The sequence below is a fragment of the Delphinapterus leucas genome, chromosome 9, assembly GCF_059928025.1.
Source record: "Delphinapterus leucas isolate spDelLeu-1000000601 "Yukka" chromosome 9, BTC_Dleu_Yukka2, whole genome shotgun sequence".
In the NCBI taxonomy this organism is placed as follows: Eukaryota; Metazoa; Chordata; class Mammalia; order Artiodactyla; family Monodontidae; genus Delphinapterus; species Delphinapterus leucas.
In genome coordinates, this window is record NC_143137.1 from 22,863,858 (window position 1) to 22,883,142 (window position 19,285).

Sequence of the window (19,285 nt, forward strand, 5' to 3'; positions counted from 1 at the left end):
GAAAGCAAAGGTTAACACACAAATGGGTTGGTTAGATGAAGTCTCTGGCTTTGAGGAGTGAGGGAAGAACACGACAGCCATTTTCCAAACACTTCCCAACTAACATGCTGGACAAAAGGCAGGTGTTCAGTCAGTGGAAATGAACTGATTGACATTTGAGTGAAATGTTAAGAAATTCTGGAAAATCTGATGAAGATAATAAGATAAAAGATCTCTGCGTTTATGTAAAAAGGAATAGAGATAGTCACATGATACTGAGGCTTATGCCAAGGGAGGGTGTATTTCCCTTGAATTTTCTACTTTCTACAACAGAATATCTTCCTTCTGAGGCATCGATATTCCTTCGAAAAACTGTCCTAAACAACGATCTGGTCAAATCCAAGGGCAACCTCTCCAGGTCGTGGTGGGAGACATTTTTTGACTTAGGAAGCGGTGATGGTTTCTGTGCTTTTTCCTCAACCTGGTTCTCCTGAATTCAAGGGCACTTATGTATTTCCAGTGGGTGATTCAGAGAGTTAGAATGACTAGAACCTTCCCCCCAATGCCATTCTTTCCTACTTTATTTCCTAGGAAGCTTGACCACGTTTTCTGCTCAACCATTGTAGCCAAAAACAACTATGGTGCTAGCTTTTGTCACCAAAATTACTAGATGGGACCTGGAAATAAGTTACCAGACAGTGGGCTGACTTTAAAGCAATTAGTGAATATTTAACAACCTGCCAGTCCCCTCCCTGTACACACTCCTGTACATACTTTATAGATGCCCTAAAGTATTTGAGAAGGTGAGATAAGGTGAGAAAAAGTGAAGAGAATAGGAAGAAGACTCAAAAATAAATTTAAAGGCCTCTAGATGAAGACAGTATATGTTTTCATTTTCAGTTTCTTTAATTAAAAAAAAGGCTGAAAATCAAAACTCAAGGAAAGTATTATTGTCCCCCTTGTAATCTTGGTATCTTTCCCTGAAGAAGAGAAAGTGTTAAGGTAAAAACAGGGGGCATTGTTACAGCTGTCAGAAATCTAGGATAGGAAAGAGAAGCTGTCAAGAAAGGAAAAGTGGCCAAACATTGACATGGGAGTCTAAGTGGCCTGAAAGTCAAGAGTAAGGCTGAGCTAGAAGAAGCCAGGAAAGGGAAATATCAATCACACAACCAATACATAGCTGGGTATCTACTACACGTCTGGCTCAGTTTAGGGGAATGGACACTCAGAAACAGGGAATCTATTAGCAAAGACATGACCTTCTCAGAGTTTGCCTAAGATTATCTTAGTTACAGTCAGAAATATCTACTTTGTGCTTCCTGATTAAACCATCCCACAAATGACATTATCTCTTTATAAGCATCACTCAAAGTGGCAATGGTTCTATCCATTAATTCCTTCCACAGTAATAAGCCATTGTCTGACTCAACCTGTAGAGTGACATAGAGAGACAGGATAATTGGTGAAAAGTGGGGAACCAAAATAGTTTCTTAATTGCTGAATGAAAAGACCTTTCACAATTAGATGTAAAATCCATTGGTAAAGTAGTTAAGCTTATTCTTAAGAGGAGTTGAAAGTATGAGAGAACATGAGGGGGAGGAGGCATGGGTACTGCTGTCTCTCCTGTCAGGGGTGAACTTCTCCAGCCTCAGGTCTTACCTCTGCCAGCAACACTATCCTCTTGCCATCAGGCCATATTACATGGTCAACTTGGGATCTCACTCGCTCCCAGGTCAGTTCTGGTGTCCGAAGACTCGCCTGGAACACAATACAGCAAGCACACCATCAGCCATGCCAAGTCCCACTTTCTGGATGGAAAGATGTCGAAGGGAGCCATTTCAGATAGCAAGTTGAAAGAAGCAACCAACATGCCAGATGGAGAATACCTGTCCTGGGCTGGTTAGGACTGTTCCATTTCAGGGAATTTAATCTTAGGCCCAGCCAGGGAGAGATCACTCAGGATGTCATTCCACAACATACACTGTGCGCCCACTCTCTGCTGAGCACAGTAAAAGGTGCTACGGGAAATACAAAAGAAACCAAAGACATGGTTTCCGCCTTCAAAAAGCTCATACTTTAGTTCGGGACACGAAACAATACATATGCGAGGGGATAAAAGCCTTTAATACTTATGAAGCAACATGCAAACAAGTGCAAATTAATACAGTGCAAACTGGATACATAAGTGCTGAAGAGACACAGAAAACAGGAGGGTCAGAGCTGAGTGAGATTAGTTAGAGAAGAATGAATGTCCTACACATAGCATGCCGGGGCCCAAGGTTCTGCTCTCATGTCCCAACATCCCAGGTTCCACCTTCTCAATGATGGTGGTTCACCCTAAAGTTACAGAAGCTTTGTGACCTAAGTGCAAATGTGAGGTAGCCTTTAGAGCAATGCTTAATGGTAGAGTAAAGCTCCCAATGGCTCACCCTCCTTCCATTTCTGTATATTGTATATTCCGAGAAGAGAAGAAATGTTAAGTTTATTAACAGCAGTAATCAAATAACAGTCACAGGGTTTAGACTTAAGGCAACAACTTCCTTCTTCCAAGAGGCAATGCCTAAAATAGAAAGGGAGTCTGTACTCTGAGACTACCCATTGGCTCAAGTTGGTAAAATTGAGAAGTTCTGCCAAATAGTAGTTATCAGACAAATAAAGAGAAACACTTCCGTTATATGACAATCATTTACTGGAGTACATACTGTATGCTAGGCATTATAGCAAAGAACACTATTATAGATAAGACTGTGGACTCCTCTACTAGACTGTGAGCTGTTTATTGACAGGGACTGTATCTTCTTTTCTTTACTAATCTAGTGGGAAAGAAAGACATATAATTATAATTAGATTCAGTATATTCAGGACTTTATTAATGGTCTGGACCATTTCTTTATTAGGTAGATGGGAAATATAAAATCTCTTCCGATGTCAAGTTTCATAAATTAGTTCAACCTTTCTAGAGGGCAATTTGGCAGTAGCTAACAAAATTTCATATGTACCTAATCTTTGACCAATCAAATTCACTTTTAGGGCTCTATCCTATAGAAATACTTGTTCAAGTTCAGAAATATAAGTGCCCACGAATGTTTAACCCAACATTATTTATAATAGCAAAAAATGTAAATCAACATGGGAATGGCTAAGTAAATCAGGATAATTCCATACAATGGAATATAATGTAATTCTCAAAAAAAAATAGAAATTAGTAGATCTGTATTTGTTAACATGAAAACCATACATTATTAAGTGAAAAAATCAAGTTGCAGAAATAATATGCTGTAACCTCAATTTTTTGCTTCTTACTTTATACGTATTTATGTTGCTTGAATTTTAAATTGAGGAAGTACTACTTTAAAATTAAGATTTTAAAAAGAAATTTTATAAATAAATACTATAAATAGAGTTAAAAAGAATTTAAGCAAATAGGCCATTTGGGGACGTTAAGGATATACAGAGTAAATCCCTCAGCCTTTAGAAATATCACCATGGAGGACAATAACCATGTAGAGCCAAGATATACTCTTTGGTAACACTAGCAATTTTTTTATTGAGATAATGGGACTTTAAGTATTTCAAGTTCTTAATGTTTCATACTCCCAATCTTCCATTGGACAAGCAATCTTGATGACTGCAACCAAAGAGCTGACACAATGATAACAAGAGTCTCTTGTCTTAGGAAATATTCCCTGGGAAAAAAGATGTGGTGGAATCAAGGAAAGGGAACTTCTTAGGAACATCATAAAAATGATCAGTGCTTAGTAGAGGCAATTTACTAGAGCACTGGGATGGCTATGATGCAAGCAAAAGACCTGAGGGTTTAAAATGGGGTTTGAAGAGCAACTTGGTTAAGTTATCCCCAGCACTGCCCATGCAGTTCCAATAAACTATTAAAGTCTATTTGGCATTTACACTCCTTGAGAGAAGTGTTTCCTATGGCTAGCACAGTTTTACAAGAATTTCTCTTAAAGACATCCAATGTCTTTTCTGTGGATTTATAATCACTAAGCAATCTACCAGGAAAAAGGTCCCCTATGCCCACTCCCTTCCCAAACTAGGTGTACGTCCCACTGTAAAGCCGAGAACAGCTGTGGTTCTAGTCCTGCGAAGCATGGAGTCAGTAGCAAGTCTCAGGCTGTAATTCTCTGGCTGGCAAAACCTTTTTTTTTTTAATTTATTTACTTTATTTATTTATTACTTTTGGCTGCATTGGGTCTTTGTTGCTGCACTCAGGCTTCCTCTAGCTGTGGCGAGCGGGGTCTACTCTTCGTTGCGGTGCGCGGACTTCTCACTGCAGTGGCTTCTCTTGTTGCGGAACACGGGCTCTAGGCGTGCAGGCTCAGTAGTTGTGGCGCACAGGCTTAGCCACTCCGCGGCATGTGGGATCTTCCCGGACCCGGGCTCGAACCCATGTCCCCTGCATTGGCAGGTGGATTCTTAACCACTGCGCCACCAGTGTAGCCCAGGCTGGCAAAAACTTTTAAAGTATGTGCACATAATGGTTTAACCACCTGAACTGTGAAGCTTACAGTCACACAGGCTGTCTATGTGATATATACGGGTAAGCAGGTTTCTTTTCAAGAGAAAGGAAGTATGTGACAGAGAGACTTGGACAAAAGGCAGCTAAGAGCACATCCCTATCACAGGTCCCCTAAGTATTCATGGTATTATTTTTCAGAAAAAAATACAGTTTTCTAAATGACCAACTCTTTCCATGAGCAATTGCTTCCTTAAAATGCAGCAGTCAACATCTCAAGGTTAGGTAAACTGTAAATTCCTCCACAAAAAAAGATCCTTACATTTTTGATCACTAAAAACTCTGGATAAAAATTTACCAAGTCATTTTCCTTCCCAGTTTTACTGAGTTAACTTACAGTGATTCATCTCTTTTTATCACACTCTGCATCCAATCCATGTAGCAAAGCCCACTGGTCCTACCTTCACAATACATCACTTCTTAATCACCTCCATTGTTTATCCATCTAATCCAAGCTACCTCCTTCTATTGCTGGAAATACTGAAAGAGTTTGCTATCGTCCCTATCACCACTCAAGCTCCAGAAGTGTTTTCTTCATACAACAGCCAAGGTTATTTTTTAAAACATATGTCAGATTTCATCAGTCACCCACTCAAAACCTTCCAATGGCTTCACTTGTATGCAGAATAAAATCTAAAGTCCGTACCATGGCCTACGAAACTCTACATAACCTTGCTGCCTCTTATCCTCATCCCCTTGCCCATTCTGTTCCTGCCACAATGGCACCTTTTCTGTTCCTCAAACACATCAAGCATGTTTCTACCTCATGGTCTTGACTCACCATTCTCTCTGAATAGAATGGTCATTCAAGTTTTTGTTCAAATGTTATCTCCTCAAAGACACCTTCTTTGATCACCCTAATTAAATAGCAACCTCAATGTCCTCATCTTTCTGTTTTACTTTAGTATTAGGCACTAACTGAAAATAACTGCCTATTTTTTTTTGGCTGTGTTGGGTCTTCGTTGCTGCGTGCGGGCTTTCTCTAGTTGCAGCGAGTGGGGGCTACTCTTCATTGTGGTGTGCGGGCTTCTCATTGTGGTGGCTTCTCTTGTTGCAGGGCACGGGCTCTAGGTGCATGGGCTTCAGCAGTTGTGGCGCATGGGCTCAGTAGTTGTGGCTCGCGGGCTCTAGAGTGCAGGCTCAGTAGTTGTGGCACACGGGCTTAGTTGCTCTGCGGCATGTGGGATCCTCCCAGACCAGGGCTTGAACCCATGTCCCCTGCATTGGCAGGCAGATTCTTTTTTTTTTTTTTTTTTTGCGGTACATGGGCCTCTCACTGCTGTGGCTCTCCCATTGCAGAGCACAGGCTCCGGACGCGCAGGCTCAGCGGCCATGGCTCACAGGCCCAGCCGCTCCGCAGGCATGTGGGATCTTCCCGGACCGGGGCCGAACCCGCGTCCCCTGAATCAGCAGGCAGACTCTCAACCACTGCACCACGAGGGAAGCCCTGGCAGGCAGATTCTTAACAACTGTGTCACCAGGGAAGTCCATAACTGTCTATTTAGTAATTGTTTCCCACAGTAGAATATAAGCTCCAGGAAAGCAGGCATATTGTTCACTGTTATTTCTTCAGCCAATTAGTACTTAGCACAGAGCAGAGCGAGTACTCAACACAAATTTGCTAAGTAGTGAATGAACATTCTGGAATCAATGTTTAGTTGAGTTTGCTATTTCCTTAAATTTCACTTTGCATGCCCGACACTACATTGAAAGTTGCATAATTAAACTTTTCCAAAGTCATTCTGAACATCTTCCTTTCTGGACCACTTAGTTTAGTCATATACTTTCTGCTAAGAAGACCACGAAGAGAGTTGAAAGATGGCTCTTGGCTAGTGGCAGTGGCAGATACTGGGGCTACCTAGCAATACCTGCAAAAGTAGGTCTAGTCTCAATGCAGCAGCCAGGGTGACACTTTTAAAATAAAAAATCATCCTTTTAAAACAGAAGGCATAAATCCTACAGTGGCTCCATATTCCTCTCAGAACACAATCAGGAGTTCTTACAATGGCCTCTGAGGTCTTATAAGATGTGGCTAATTACCTCTCTGACCTCATTTTCCACTCTTCCCTGCCCCATGCTCTTTTTTTTTTTTTTTTTTTCAGTACGTGGGCCTCTCTCTGTTGTGGCCTCTCCCATTGCAGAGCACAGGCTACAGACGCACAGGCTCAGCGGCCATGGCTCACGGGCCTAGCCGCCCCGTGGCATGTGGGATCTTCCCAGACCGGGGCACGAACCTGTGTCCCCTGCATTGGCAGGCGGACTCTCAACCACTGTGCCACCAAGGAAGCCCGCCCCATGCTCTTCTGCTCTAGTCATACTGGCCTCATTGTTGATCCTCAAACAGACTAGGCAACTCGCGCATTGGGGCATTAGGGCATTGGGGCTGTTCCCTCATCGTGAAATGTCCTTCACCTAAAAGTCAACATGGTTAATTCCTTCAGATATGCTCAACCATCACCTTATTAATGAGGCTTATACCTTGATCCCTCTATCTAAAATTACAACCCAGCACTCTTGATTTCCCCTTACCATGCTCTGCTTTTTCTTTTTTCTACGGTGCTTTCACCTTCTAACATACCATAGGTTTTACTTATTATGTCTATTGTCCTTTTTCTCACTAAAATATAAGTTCCAAGAGGGTAGGAATCTTTGCCTGTTTTGTGCACTGATCCCAAGCATATAGAGCAAGGCCTGGCATATAGCAATCACACAATAAATATTTATGATTGAAGGTAAAGAGTCTCCTGGCCTTTATCCTGAGAGATTACTTATATCTGGGCTGCCTTTGGAGAAGAGATTACCACCACAATTTGAAGGTAATCTAAAAAGCATGAGGAGATCATAGTATAACATACAGAAAAACAGGGAATTCCCTGGTAGTCCAGTGTTAGGACTCGGCGATTTCACTGCCTGAGCCTGAGCCCAGGTTCAATCCCTGGTCAGGTCAGGGAACTAAGATCCTGCAAACTGTGAAGCACGGCCAAAAAACAAAACAAAAAACCAAACTAAAAAACTAAAAAAACAAACAAAAACATACAGAAAAACAAAAAAACTGGACTTGAAGTCAAAAAACCTGAATTTTGTGCTTCAATTTCATTTTTGAACCAACGGCTATGACTGAACAATGTACTTAAGCTTTTATTTTCCCAAATGAAAATCAGGAATAAGAATACTGCCTCGTGGGGTGGTCAAGAGGATGAAATGAGATAAAGTAAAAATATAAAAATTACATGACTGCATTGAAATTATCTTTATTTTAGAGCTTCTTGAGGGTTTAGAACGGAAATTCCTTCCCTGTTCGCTTACTCAGAAGATTTCACTTCAGCGCTCAGAGCATGACCACTTCCCTTTAAGCTTTTTCCATCTGGGGGCTCTACAAGCAGGTCAATCCAGAAAAGGACAATCATAGGCTAGATAGTTTTAGAAATATTGATACCTTTGACCATTTAGTAAACGGGCAGTATGGCACAAAAGTGAAACTTTACCAAAAAACCAAACCAAACAAAAAAAACACAAAAAATCCCTCAAAACAACAACAGCAAAAAATCCCTCAAAAACACAAACTAAATAAATTACTCATTATAAGCAAAATATCATGGTAAGACAGAGTAATGGAGCCATGCCACTCCAAAACCTCAAGGGTAGAAACAGGCTTTGGTAGGTTGTTTTCCCAGCTATTTTTAATAACAGAAGAATAGAGCACAGAGTTAAAAAGAGAAACCATTTAAAATAGATATCCCACAGGCTCTCAGTATATCAACTGATCCTTACCTGGCAATGCTGAAGCTCAATCAGAGCAGCCCTCAGTGGAGATGAAAGCATGCTTTGCTTGAGCCATTTACTCAGAGAGAAATACAGTTGTGTCAGAAAAATGCCATAAAAACTTAAAACCAGAGTGAAAGTCACACTGAGAGATACTTTGGTAAGTCTGAAAAGAAATAAATAACACTTCTATTAACTATTACTTGAGCACCTTAGTAGGATCAAATGTTCTGTTGGATCAGAAAATTTTAGGTGACTATAATAAAACTAGAGAACCATAGCTATAGGTTTTCCAGGTTTGAGGAACACATGCTACTGAATTGATTGAGTTTGGAAAATATGTTAAGGGGAGACCTAGCCCCATAAAAGAGGGAGAGAAAAGGGAAACCACCATATTTGACAGACACAGTCAATCTTAAGCAGTGCTCTCACCCCAGCCCATAGATTTCCCTCCCTTGACTTGTTTCCTTGGACCAACCTACTAATCTCACCTTTATGGCAAAATCAAATCTCTCCAAAATACTGACTAGCATACTGACTCACATTTATTGTATCCTTTTTGTAGTTTTGAGTTTACCCAGCTCTTAATCCTAATCATAAAGATAAAATGGCTTACAGTACAAGTAGGTATCAAGCTTAGGTGGAAAAAAACCAATCATTTGAAATGATTAAGTTGAGATAAAGAAGCTTTGTAGAATCCATACGCACAAGCCATAAGGCTAGTGAGTGAACAGACTGTGAACAGCTCTACCAGCACAGTCATGTTTACGATGGCTGGTGACCCTGCTCTTTCTTCTTCTAGTTTATGTTTCTTGGGAAGGAGAGAGAAAAAAAAAAACAAAAAAACCAATGATGAGTCACTTGAACTTACCACGTCAATCTCCGTGTTGGAATGTCCCATGTTACAAACGATGCAGCTATTCTTCATACGGTCTAAGTGCTCTCTGGTTACCACATTCTTGTTACCTTAAAAACAGAAGAGATAGCCACATGAAAAGGAATGAAGTTGGACCTCTTCCTCACACCATATGTAAACTTAACTTAAAATGGATCAGAGACCTAAATATGAGAGCTAAAACTATAAAACTCTTAGCAAAGCATAGGAATAAATCTTTGTGACCTGTGTTAGGCAATGGTTTCTTAGATAACACCTAAAGCACAAGCAACCAAAGAAAAAATAAACTGGACTACACTGAAATTAAAAACTTTTGTGCTTCAAATGATACCACTAAGAAAGTGAACAGACAACCTACACAATGGGACAAAATAACTGTAAATCATAAATCTGATAAAAATTCTTACAACTCAATAATAAAATTTATGAAGAACTCTTACAAATCAATAATAAAAAGACAGCTCATTTTAAAAATGAGTAAAGGATCTGAATAGAAATTCTTAAAAGAAGATGTACAAAAGATGTGCCAACACACATGAAAAGATGCTCAACATCATTAGGGAAAGGCAAATCAAAACCACAGTGACACACTATTTCACACATACTAGGATAGCTATAATCCAAAAATCAGACAATAACAAGTGTTGACAAGGATGTGGAGAAACTGCAACTCTCATACATTGTTGGCAGGATTGTAAAATAATGTAGTTACTTTGGAAAAGTTTGGCATTTTCTCAAAATGTTAAAAGTAGTTATCATATGATCCAGCAATTCCACTTGTAGGTATATACCCAAGAGAACTGAAGACATGTCCACAGAAAAACTTGTACACAATGTTCATAGCAGCATTATTCATAATAGCCAAAAAGTAAAAACAACCCAAGTGTCTATCAACTGATGAATGGATATCACTGAAATGTGATATAACCTTAAAATGGAATATTATTCAGCAATCAAAAGGAATGAAATACTGATACACACTACAACATACATGAACCCTGAAAATATTATGCTAGGTAAAAAAAGTCACAAAAGACCACATATTGTATGATTCTGTTTATATGAAATATCTGAAATAGGCAAATCTATAGAGACAGAGAATTTAATGGTAGCCTAGGGCTGCAGAAAACTGAAGAGTAGAAAAAAGAGTGAGTGCTAATGGTATAAGATTTATTTTGGGGATGATGAAAATGTTCTGGAATTCGATAATGGGGTTGTACAACTTTAGTAAAAATCACTGAACTGTATGCTTTATTTTTTAAAGATTTTTTTTGATGTGGACCATTTTTAAAGTCTTTATTGAATTTGTTACAATATTGCTTCTGTTTCATGCTTTTTTTTTTTGGCCCCAAGGCATGTGGGATCTTAGCTTCCCCAACCAGGGATCGAACCTGTCCCTCCTGCATTGGAAGGTGAAGTGTTAACCACTGGACCACCAGGGAAGTCCCTGAACTGTATACTTTTTTATTTTTATTTTTTTGAATTTTATTTTATTTTTTTATACAGCAGGTTCTTATTAGTTATCTATATATATTAGTGTATATATGTCAATCCCAATCTCCTAATTCATTACACCACCACCATCCCCCCACCCCCCACCACTTTCCTCCCTTGGTGTCCATACGTTTGTTCTCTACATCTGTGTCTCTGTTTCTGCCTTGCAAACCAGTTCATCTGTACCATTTTTCTAGGTTCCACATACATGCATTAATATACGATATTTGTTTTTCTCTTTCTGACTTACTTCACTCTGTATGACAGTCTCTAGATCCATCCACGCCTCAACAAATGACTCAATTTCGTTCCTTATTATGGCTGAGTAATATTCCATTGTATATATGTACCACAACTTTTTTATCCATTCGTCTGTCGATAGCTGTTTACGTTGCTTCCATGACCTGGCTATTGTAAATAGTGCTGCAATGAACATTGGGGTGCATGTGCCTTTTTAAATTATAGTTTTCTCTGGGTATATGCCCAGGAGTGGGATTGCTGGGTCATATGGTAATTCTATTTTTAGTTTTTTAAGGAACCTCCATACTGTTCTCCATAATGGTTGTATCAATTTACATTCCCACCAACAGTGCAAGAGGGTTCCCTTTTCTCCACACGCTCTCCAGCATTTGTTGTTTGTAGATTTTCTGATGATGCCCATTCTAACTGGTGTGAGGTGATACCTCACTGTAGTTTTGATTTGCATTTCTCTAATAATTAGTGATGTTGAGCAGCTTTTCATGTGCTTCTTGGCTATCTGTATGTCTTCTTTGGAGAAATGTCTATTTAGGTCTTCTGCCCATTTTTTGATTGGGTTTTTTTTGTGTGTGTGTTATGTGGGCCTCTCATTGTTGTGGCCTTTCCTGTTGCGGAGCACAGGCTCCGGACGCGCAGGCTCAGCGGCCATAGCTCACGGGCCTAGCCACTCAGCGGCCTGTGGGATCTTCCCGGACTGGGGCACGAACCCATGTCCCCTGCATCGGCAGGCGGACTCTCAACCACTGCGCCACTAGGGAAGCCCAGGGTTGTTTGTTTTTTTAATATTGAGCTGCATGAGCTGTTTATATATTTTGAAGATTAATCCTTTGTCTGTTGAATCGTTTGCAAATATCTTCTCCCATTCTGAGGGTTGTCTTTTCGTCTTGTTTGTAGTTTCCTTTGCTTTGCAAAAGATTTTAAGTTTCATTAGGTCCCATTTGTTTATTTTTGATTTTATTTCCATTACTCTAGGAGTTGGATCAAAAAAGATCTTGCTGTGACTTATGTCAAAGGGTGTTCTTCCTATGTTTTCCTCTAAGAGTTTTATAGTGTCCAGTCTTACACTTAGGTCTCTGATCCATTTTGAGTTTATTTTTGTGTATGGTGTTGGGAGTGTTCTAATTTCATTCTTTTACATGTAGCTGTCCAGTTTTCCCAACACCACTTATTGAAGAGACTGTCTTTTCTTCCATTGTATATCCTTGCCTCCTTTGTCAAAGATTAGTTGACCATAGGTGCATGGGTTTATCTCTGGGCTTTCTATCCTGTTCCATTGATCTATATTTCTGTTTTTCTATTTTCTGTTTTTGTACCATATTGTCTTGATTACTGTAGCTTTGTAGTATAGTCTGAAGTCAGGGAGTCTGATTCCTCCAGCTCCGTTTTTTTTCCCTCAAGACTGCTTTGGCTATTCGGGGTCTTTTGTGTCTCGATAACAAATTTTAAGACTTTTTGTTCTGGTTCTGTAAAAAATGCCACTGGTAATTTGATAGGGATTGCATTGAATCTGTAGATTGCTTTGGGTAGTGTGGTCATTTACACAATTTTGATTCTACCAATCCAAGAACATGGTATATCTCTCCATCTGTTTGTGTCATCTTTGATTTCTTTCATGAGTGTCTTATAGTTTTCTGAGTGCAGGTCTTTTACCTCCTTAGGTAGGTTTATTCCTAGGTATTTTATTCTTTTTGTTGCAGTGGTGAATGGGATTGTTTCCTTAATTTCTCTTTCTGATCTTTCGTCGTTAGTGTATAGGAATGCAAGAGATTTCTGTGCATTAATTTTGTATCCTGCAACTTTACCAAATTCATTGATTAGCTCTAGTAGTTTTCTGGTGGCATCTTTAGGATTCTCTATGTATAGTATCATGCCATCTGCAAACAGTGACAGTTTTACTTCTTCTTTTCCAATTTGTATTCCTTTCATTTCTTTTTCTTCTCTGATTGCCGTGGCTAGGACTTCCAAAACTATGTTGAATAATAGTGGTGAGAGTGGACATCCTTGTCTTGTTCCTGATCTTAGAAAAATGCTTTCAGTTTTTCACCATTGAGAATGTTGTTTGCTGTGGGTTTGTCATATATGGCCTTTATTATGTTGAGGTAGGTTCCCTCTGTGCCCACTTTCTGGAGAATTTTTATCATAAATGGGTGTTGAATTTTGTCAAAAGCTTTTTCTGCATCTATTGAAATGATCATATGGTTTTTATTCTTCAGTTTGTTAATATGGTGTATCACACTGATTGATTTGCATATATTGAAGAACCCTTGCATCCCTGGGATAAATCGCACTTGATCATGGTGTATGTCCTTTTAATGTGTTGTTGGATTCTGTTTGCTAGTATTTTGTTGAGGATTTTTGCATGTATATTCATCAGTGATATTGGTCTGTAATTTTCTTTTTTTGTGGTATCTTTGTCTGGTTTTGGTATCAGGGTGACGGTGGCCTCATAGAATGAGTTTGGGAGTGTTCCTTCCTCCGCAATTTTTTGGAAGAGTTTGAGAAGGATGGTTGTTAGCTCTTCTCTAAATGTTTGATAGAATTCACCTGTGAAGCCATCTGGTCCTGGACTTTTGTTTGTTGGAAGATTTTTAATCACAGTTTCAATTTCATTACTTGTGATTGGTCTGTTCATATTTTCTATTTCTTCCTGGTTCAGTCTTGGAAGGTTATACCTTTCTAAGAATTTGTCCATTTCTTCCAATTTGTCCATTTTATTGGCATAGAGTTGCTTATAGTAGTCTTTTAGGATGCTTTGTATTTCTGAGGTGTCTGTTGTAACTTCTTTTTCATTTCTAATTTTATTGATTTGAGTCCTCTCCCTCTTTTTCTTGATGAGTCTGGCTAATGGTTTATCAATTTTGTTTATCTTCTCAAAGAACCAGCTTTTAGTTTTATTGATCTTTGCTATTGTTTTCTTTGATTCTATTTCATTTATTTCTGCTCTATCTTTATGATTTCTTCTACTAACTTTGGGTTTTGTTTCTTCTTCTTTCCCTAGTTTCTTTAGGTGTAAGCTTATATTGTTTATTTGAGATTTTTCTTGTTTCTTGAGGTAGGCTTGTATTGTTATAAATTTCCCTCTTAGAACTGCTTTTGCTGCATCCCATAGGTTTTGGATTGTTGTGTTTTCATTGTCATTTGTCTCTAGGTATTTTTTGATTTCCTCTTTGATTTCTTAAGTGATCTCTTGGTTATTTAGTAACATATTGTTTAGCCTCCATGTGTTTGTGTTTTTTACGTTTTTTTCCCTGTAACTGATTTCTAATCTCATAGTGTTGTGGTCAGAAAAGATGCTTGAAATGATTTCAATTTTCTTAAGTTTACTGAGGCTTGATTTGTGACCCAGGATGTGATCTATTCTGGAGAATGTTCCATGCACACTTGAGAAGAAAGTGTAATCTGCTGTTTTCGGATGGAATGTCCTACAAATATCAATTAAATCTAGCTGGTCTATTGTGTAATTTAAAGCTTGTGTTTCCTTATTAATTTTCTGTTTGGATGATCTGTCCATTGGTGTAAGTGAGGTGTTAAAGTCCCCCATTATTATTGTGTTACTGTCGATTTCCTCTTTTAAAGCTGTTAGCAGTTGCCTTATGTACTCCTATGTGCTCCTATGTTGGGTGCATATATAATTGTTATATCTTCTTCTTGGATTGATCCCTTGATCATTATGTAATGTCCTTCCCTGTCTCTTGTAACAGTCTTTATTTTAAAAGTCTATTTTATCTGATAAGAGCATTGCTACTCCAGCTTTCTTTTTTTTTTTTTTTTGGTACGTGGGCCTCTGACTGTTGTGTCCTCTCCCATTGTGGAGCACAGGCTCCAGACGTGCAGGCTCAGCGGCCATGGCTCATGGGCCCAGCTGCTCTGAGGCCTGTGGGATCCTCCCGCACTGGGGCACGAACCTGTGTCCCCTGCATTGGCAGGCAGACTCTCAACCACTGCGCCATCAGGGAAGCCCCCAGCTTTCTTTTGATTTCCATTTGCATGGAATATCTTTTTCCAATCCCTCACTTTCAGTCTGTATGTGTCCCTAGGTCTGAAGTAGGTCTCTTGTAGACAGCATATATATGGGTCTTGTTTTTGTATCCATTCAGCAAGCCTGTGTCTTTTGGTTGAAGCATTTAATCCATTCACGTTTAAGGTAATTATTGATTTGCATGTTCCTATTACTGTTTTCTAAACTGTTATGGATTTGTTTTTGTAGGCCCTTTTCTTCTCTTGTGTTTCCCACTTAGAGAAGTTCCTTCAGCATTTGTTGTAGAGCTGGTTTGGTGGTGCTGAATTCTCTTAGCTTTTGCCTGTCTGTAAAGCTTTTGATTTCTCTGTTGAATCTGAATGAGATCCTTGCTGGGTAGAGTAATCTTGGTTGTAGGTTCTTCCCTTTCATCACTTTAAATATATCATGCCACTCCCTTCTGGCTTGTAGAGTTTCTGCTGAGAAATCAGCCGTTAACCTTATGGAAGTTCCCTTGTATGTTATTTTTCGTTTTTCCCTTGTTGCTTTCAATAATTTTTCTTTGTCTTTAATTTTTGTCAATTTGAGTACTACGTGTCTCGGCATGTTTCTCCTTGGGTTTATCCTGCCTGGGACTCTCTGTGCTTCCTGGACTTGGGTGGCTATTTCCTTTCCCATGTTAGGGAAGTTTTCGACTACAATCTCTTCAAATATTTTCTTGGGTTCTTTCTCTCTCTCTTCTCCTTCTGGAACCCCTATAATGCGAATGTTGTTGTGTTTAATGTTGTCCCAGAGGTCTCTTAGGCTGTCTTCATTTCTTTTCATTCTTTTTTCTTTATTCTCTTCCATGGCAGTGAATTCCACCATTCTGGCTTCCAGGTCACTTATCTGTTCTTCTGCCTCAGTTATTCTGCTATTGATTCCTTCTAGTGTATTTTTCATTTCAGTTATTGTATTGTTCATCTCTGTTTGTTTGTTCTTTAATTCTGCTAGGTGTTTGTTCTTTAATTCTTCTAGGCCTTTGTTAAACATCTCTTGCATCTTCTCGATCTTTGCCTCCATTCTTTTTCTGAGGTCCTGGATCATCTTCACTGTCATTATTCTGAATTCTTTTTCCGGAAGGTTGCCTATCTCCACTTCATTTAGTTGTTTTTCTGGGGTTTTATCTTGTTCCTTCATCTGGTAGAAAGTCCTCTGCCTTTTCATTTTGTCTGTCTTTCTGTGAATGTGGTTTTCCTTCCACAGGCTGCAGAACTGTATGAACTGTATACTTTAAAAGAGTGACTTTTACAGTATGTAAATTACATCTCAATAAAAAAATTAGATTGTCTTGGTTGTATGACCTTGTGAATTTGCTAGAAAACATTGAATTATACACTTAAAATGGGTAAAATGTATATGGTAAGTGAATTATATCTCAATAAAGCTACTTACAAAAAAAGAGATCGAAGGATTGATGTGAAAAAGAACAGTTTCTTTTTTCTTTTTTTAAAAATAAATTTATTTATTTATTTTTGGCTGTGTTGGGTCTTCGTTGCTGTGGGCAGGCTTTCTCTAGCTGCGGCAAGCAGGGGCTACTCTTCGTTGTGGCGTGCGGGCTTCTCATTGCGGTGGCGTCTTTTGTTGCAGAGCACAGGCTCTAGGGCACACAGCTTCAGTAGCTGTGGCACACGGGCTCAACAGTTGTGGCTCGTGGGCCCTAGAGTGCAGGCTCAGTAGTTGTGGCGCACGGGGTTAGCTGCTCCATGGCATGTGGGATCTTCCCGGACCAGGGATCGAACCCACGTCCCTTGCATTGGCAGGCAGATTCTTAACCACTGTGCCACCAGGAAAGCCCTAAGAACAATTTCTTATGGTTCTTCTTTGCCCCCAGCTCTCCCTGAGACTACAAATAATAGTTTTATTCTTAAATATTCTGATTTTCCTCCTTTAAAATAGAATTATAAAGTAAACCCAATATTCCAATGGCTTATGGTTCTAACATAAAGATAAAATATCTCAGTCCAAGGAAAGTAGACATATCTGCATATTCCTCTCTAAAACTCAAAATCTACATCTTTGGGAATTAACACAACTACCTTTTCCACTTTCTCTAACTAGGAAGAATTTTGCTCTAGCCTTGCTTTAATTACAGGGACTAGAGAGAAATACACATCACTTTTGGAAGTAAAATTTTCAAAACTGTACAAATTTAAGATCTAGCTTCCCAAATAAAACTCACTGGTAGCCATCTCCTAGGTAGCTGAGGATGAATGGAGATATGGAACAGTTAAAAAGACTAGAGAGAAACTTTCCTCTAGGGATGACCTAATGGTATACTTTTGGTCAGAGTTCTAAAGAGGTAGGAAGAATGTGAAAGATTGGTTTTGTGGACTACTATCTCTGGCTTTTAGAGTTTGGTTTTGTTCAGAACATTTCCAGTCGTTTTCCACTTGTTCCATGAAAGTGTTCCCAAGTGCCACCCCATTTTATATGTCATAATCATACCTGTACAGGTAATAACAATATCCACTTGTCGGATGACCTCATTTAATTTCACCAGTCGAAATCCATCCATACTGTAGAAATAAAGCATGATCAATTAACCTAAAAAAGCAGCTGGGGAGCCTTCCGCTACACAACCTCAAAAGCTATTACCCAAGTTGCTTTGGTACCTACATCACTTTTGGTACCTACATCACTTTTTAGTACAGCTGGACTATTCTTAGTGAAAAATTCAAACTCTTTCCTTAGTTCATACAGGAGAGAAATAAAAGGTTCTTTCTATCACTGGGACCTAATTCTTCCTGATAATAGGGAGGCAGTGTTAACCATGAAACCCCAATCAAGTTTCTAGAAAGTGCCATTTTACCTGAACCTACTACCCCATTGAAATTGCTCTCCCCAAGATAATCAGTGATCTCCTGAATGCGAAAAACAATTTTTTTCTTAGACTCTAATATTACTTGATATCCTCTGCTACATTAAACATTATTTGCATTCTTAAGGCTCTATACTCTTAGAGTCCATGATACCGTTTTCTCACTTTTTGATCGCTCCTTCTTGATCTCACTCAACCTTTAAATGTTGGTACTCTGTAGGGTATTCTTTTCTCTATTCTTTCGGCACTTATCCATTCCTTTCCCTTGGCTACAAATGATGCCTCACAGGTGGCTGATTTGCACATTAACATCCAAAGCTTCAGAGCCATAGATCAAATTATCTACTGGATAGCTCCTCCTCATGTCCCACAGGACCTCAAACTTATTGTGCTTGAAAATAGACTCATTACCTTACCCACACCACCAATTCTGTTTCTCTTCTTCTATATTTTCTATCTTAATCAACAGCATTACTGTTCACCCAGCTCTACGAGTCAAATAAACTAGAATGTCCTAGCCTACTGCCTCTCCCTAATTAAAATTGTCACCACATCTGGTTGAGTCTTTTTCCTTAATTCCTTAAAATCTTAATTCTTAATCTATCCCCTCTTTTCTATACGTGCAGGTCTGATGTTCAGGTCTTATTATTTCTTGCTGTAGTAGCCCCTGGCCCCATCTCATCGCCTCTAGGTTTATGTCTCTCTAATTCATTTTGCAGAGTGATTTCCTGAAATGCCATCTGGCTCATGTCACTTCCTTGCTTAAAATACTTTGGTGACATTGTCTGGTATCAGGATAAGACCGAAATACTTATGTTGATATATGATTATACTGACATATGATTCCTACTCAGGTATTACCACTCCCCCAAATTTATCCTATCGGGCAGCTCCATTAAAACACTTCCAGCTTCTTTAATATAAACATGCTGTGCTCTCTCCTTCCTAGGTGACCTTGCATATGTCGCCTGTACCTGGAACATACTTCCAAACTAAGAAGTCACTTAAATAAGTTTTAAGACTCAGCTCCATTGACACCTCTTTCTACCCTCACCGCCCTGCTCTTTAGTTAGATATTCCTCCTTTGTGCTCCTACAGAAGCATGTGCTGTTTATCTCTATCACAGCACTTACTACACTGCACAGAGGTTATTTGTCTGTGTGCTTCTAAAAGCAGGGACCTTGTCTCATCTTTCATCCTCAGCACAGAGCACAGTACCTAACACAGAATAAGTGATCAGTTCACGTCTATAAGATAGTTTCAATCAGTACCTCAGTCAATATTAAAACACCTTCAGGTTTCTCTAATGAACCCTGAAAAAGTGCTAGAATGGTGATAGTTCCCTTCGTGTGCTGGAGCCCTGACTCAGGCAAAGCCAACAACTCTGTTGGGGAAAACTGTGTGTTGATGGCTACGGTGTGTGGGGAGTGGTAGGACAGGGGAAAATGGTTATGGAAACATCTTTATGCCATGCCTCATCTATGCTGGGTGCCTTCCTCTGGAGGGTTAATGGTAAAGATTGGATGGGTTATTCAAGGCTACAGG

The 19,285-nt window shown here is 39.3% G+C and overlaps 1 protein-coding gene across 4 annotated transcripts in view; it reads right to left on the reverse strand.

The window, feature by feature from the left end:
* The window catches only part of AHCYL2 (adenosylhomocysteinase like 2), a 170,933-nt gene that overhangs the window by 5,071 nt on the left and 146,577 nt on the right, over positions 1-19,285 (reverse strand). For all 4 annotated transcript variants that reach the window (XM_022581313.2, XM_022581303.2, XM_022581359.3 and 1 more), the window contains exons 11-13: positions 17,368-17,438; positions 9,147-9,241; positions 1,639-1,737 (exon numbers count right to left, since the gene is read on the reverse strand). In XM_022581313.2, the coding sequence (XP_022437021.2) occupies positions 1,639-1,737; positions 9,147-9,241; positions 17,368-17,438 (265 nt within the window). The remainder of the gene's footprint in view (positions 1-1,638; positions 1,738-9,146; positions 9,242-17,367; positions 17,439-19,285) is intronic.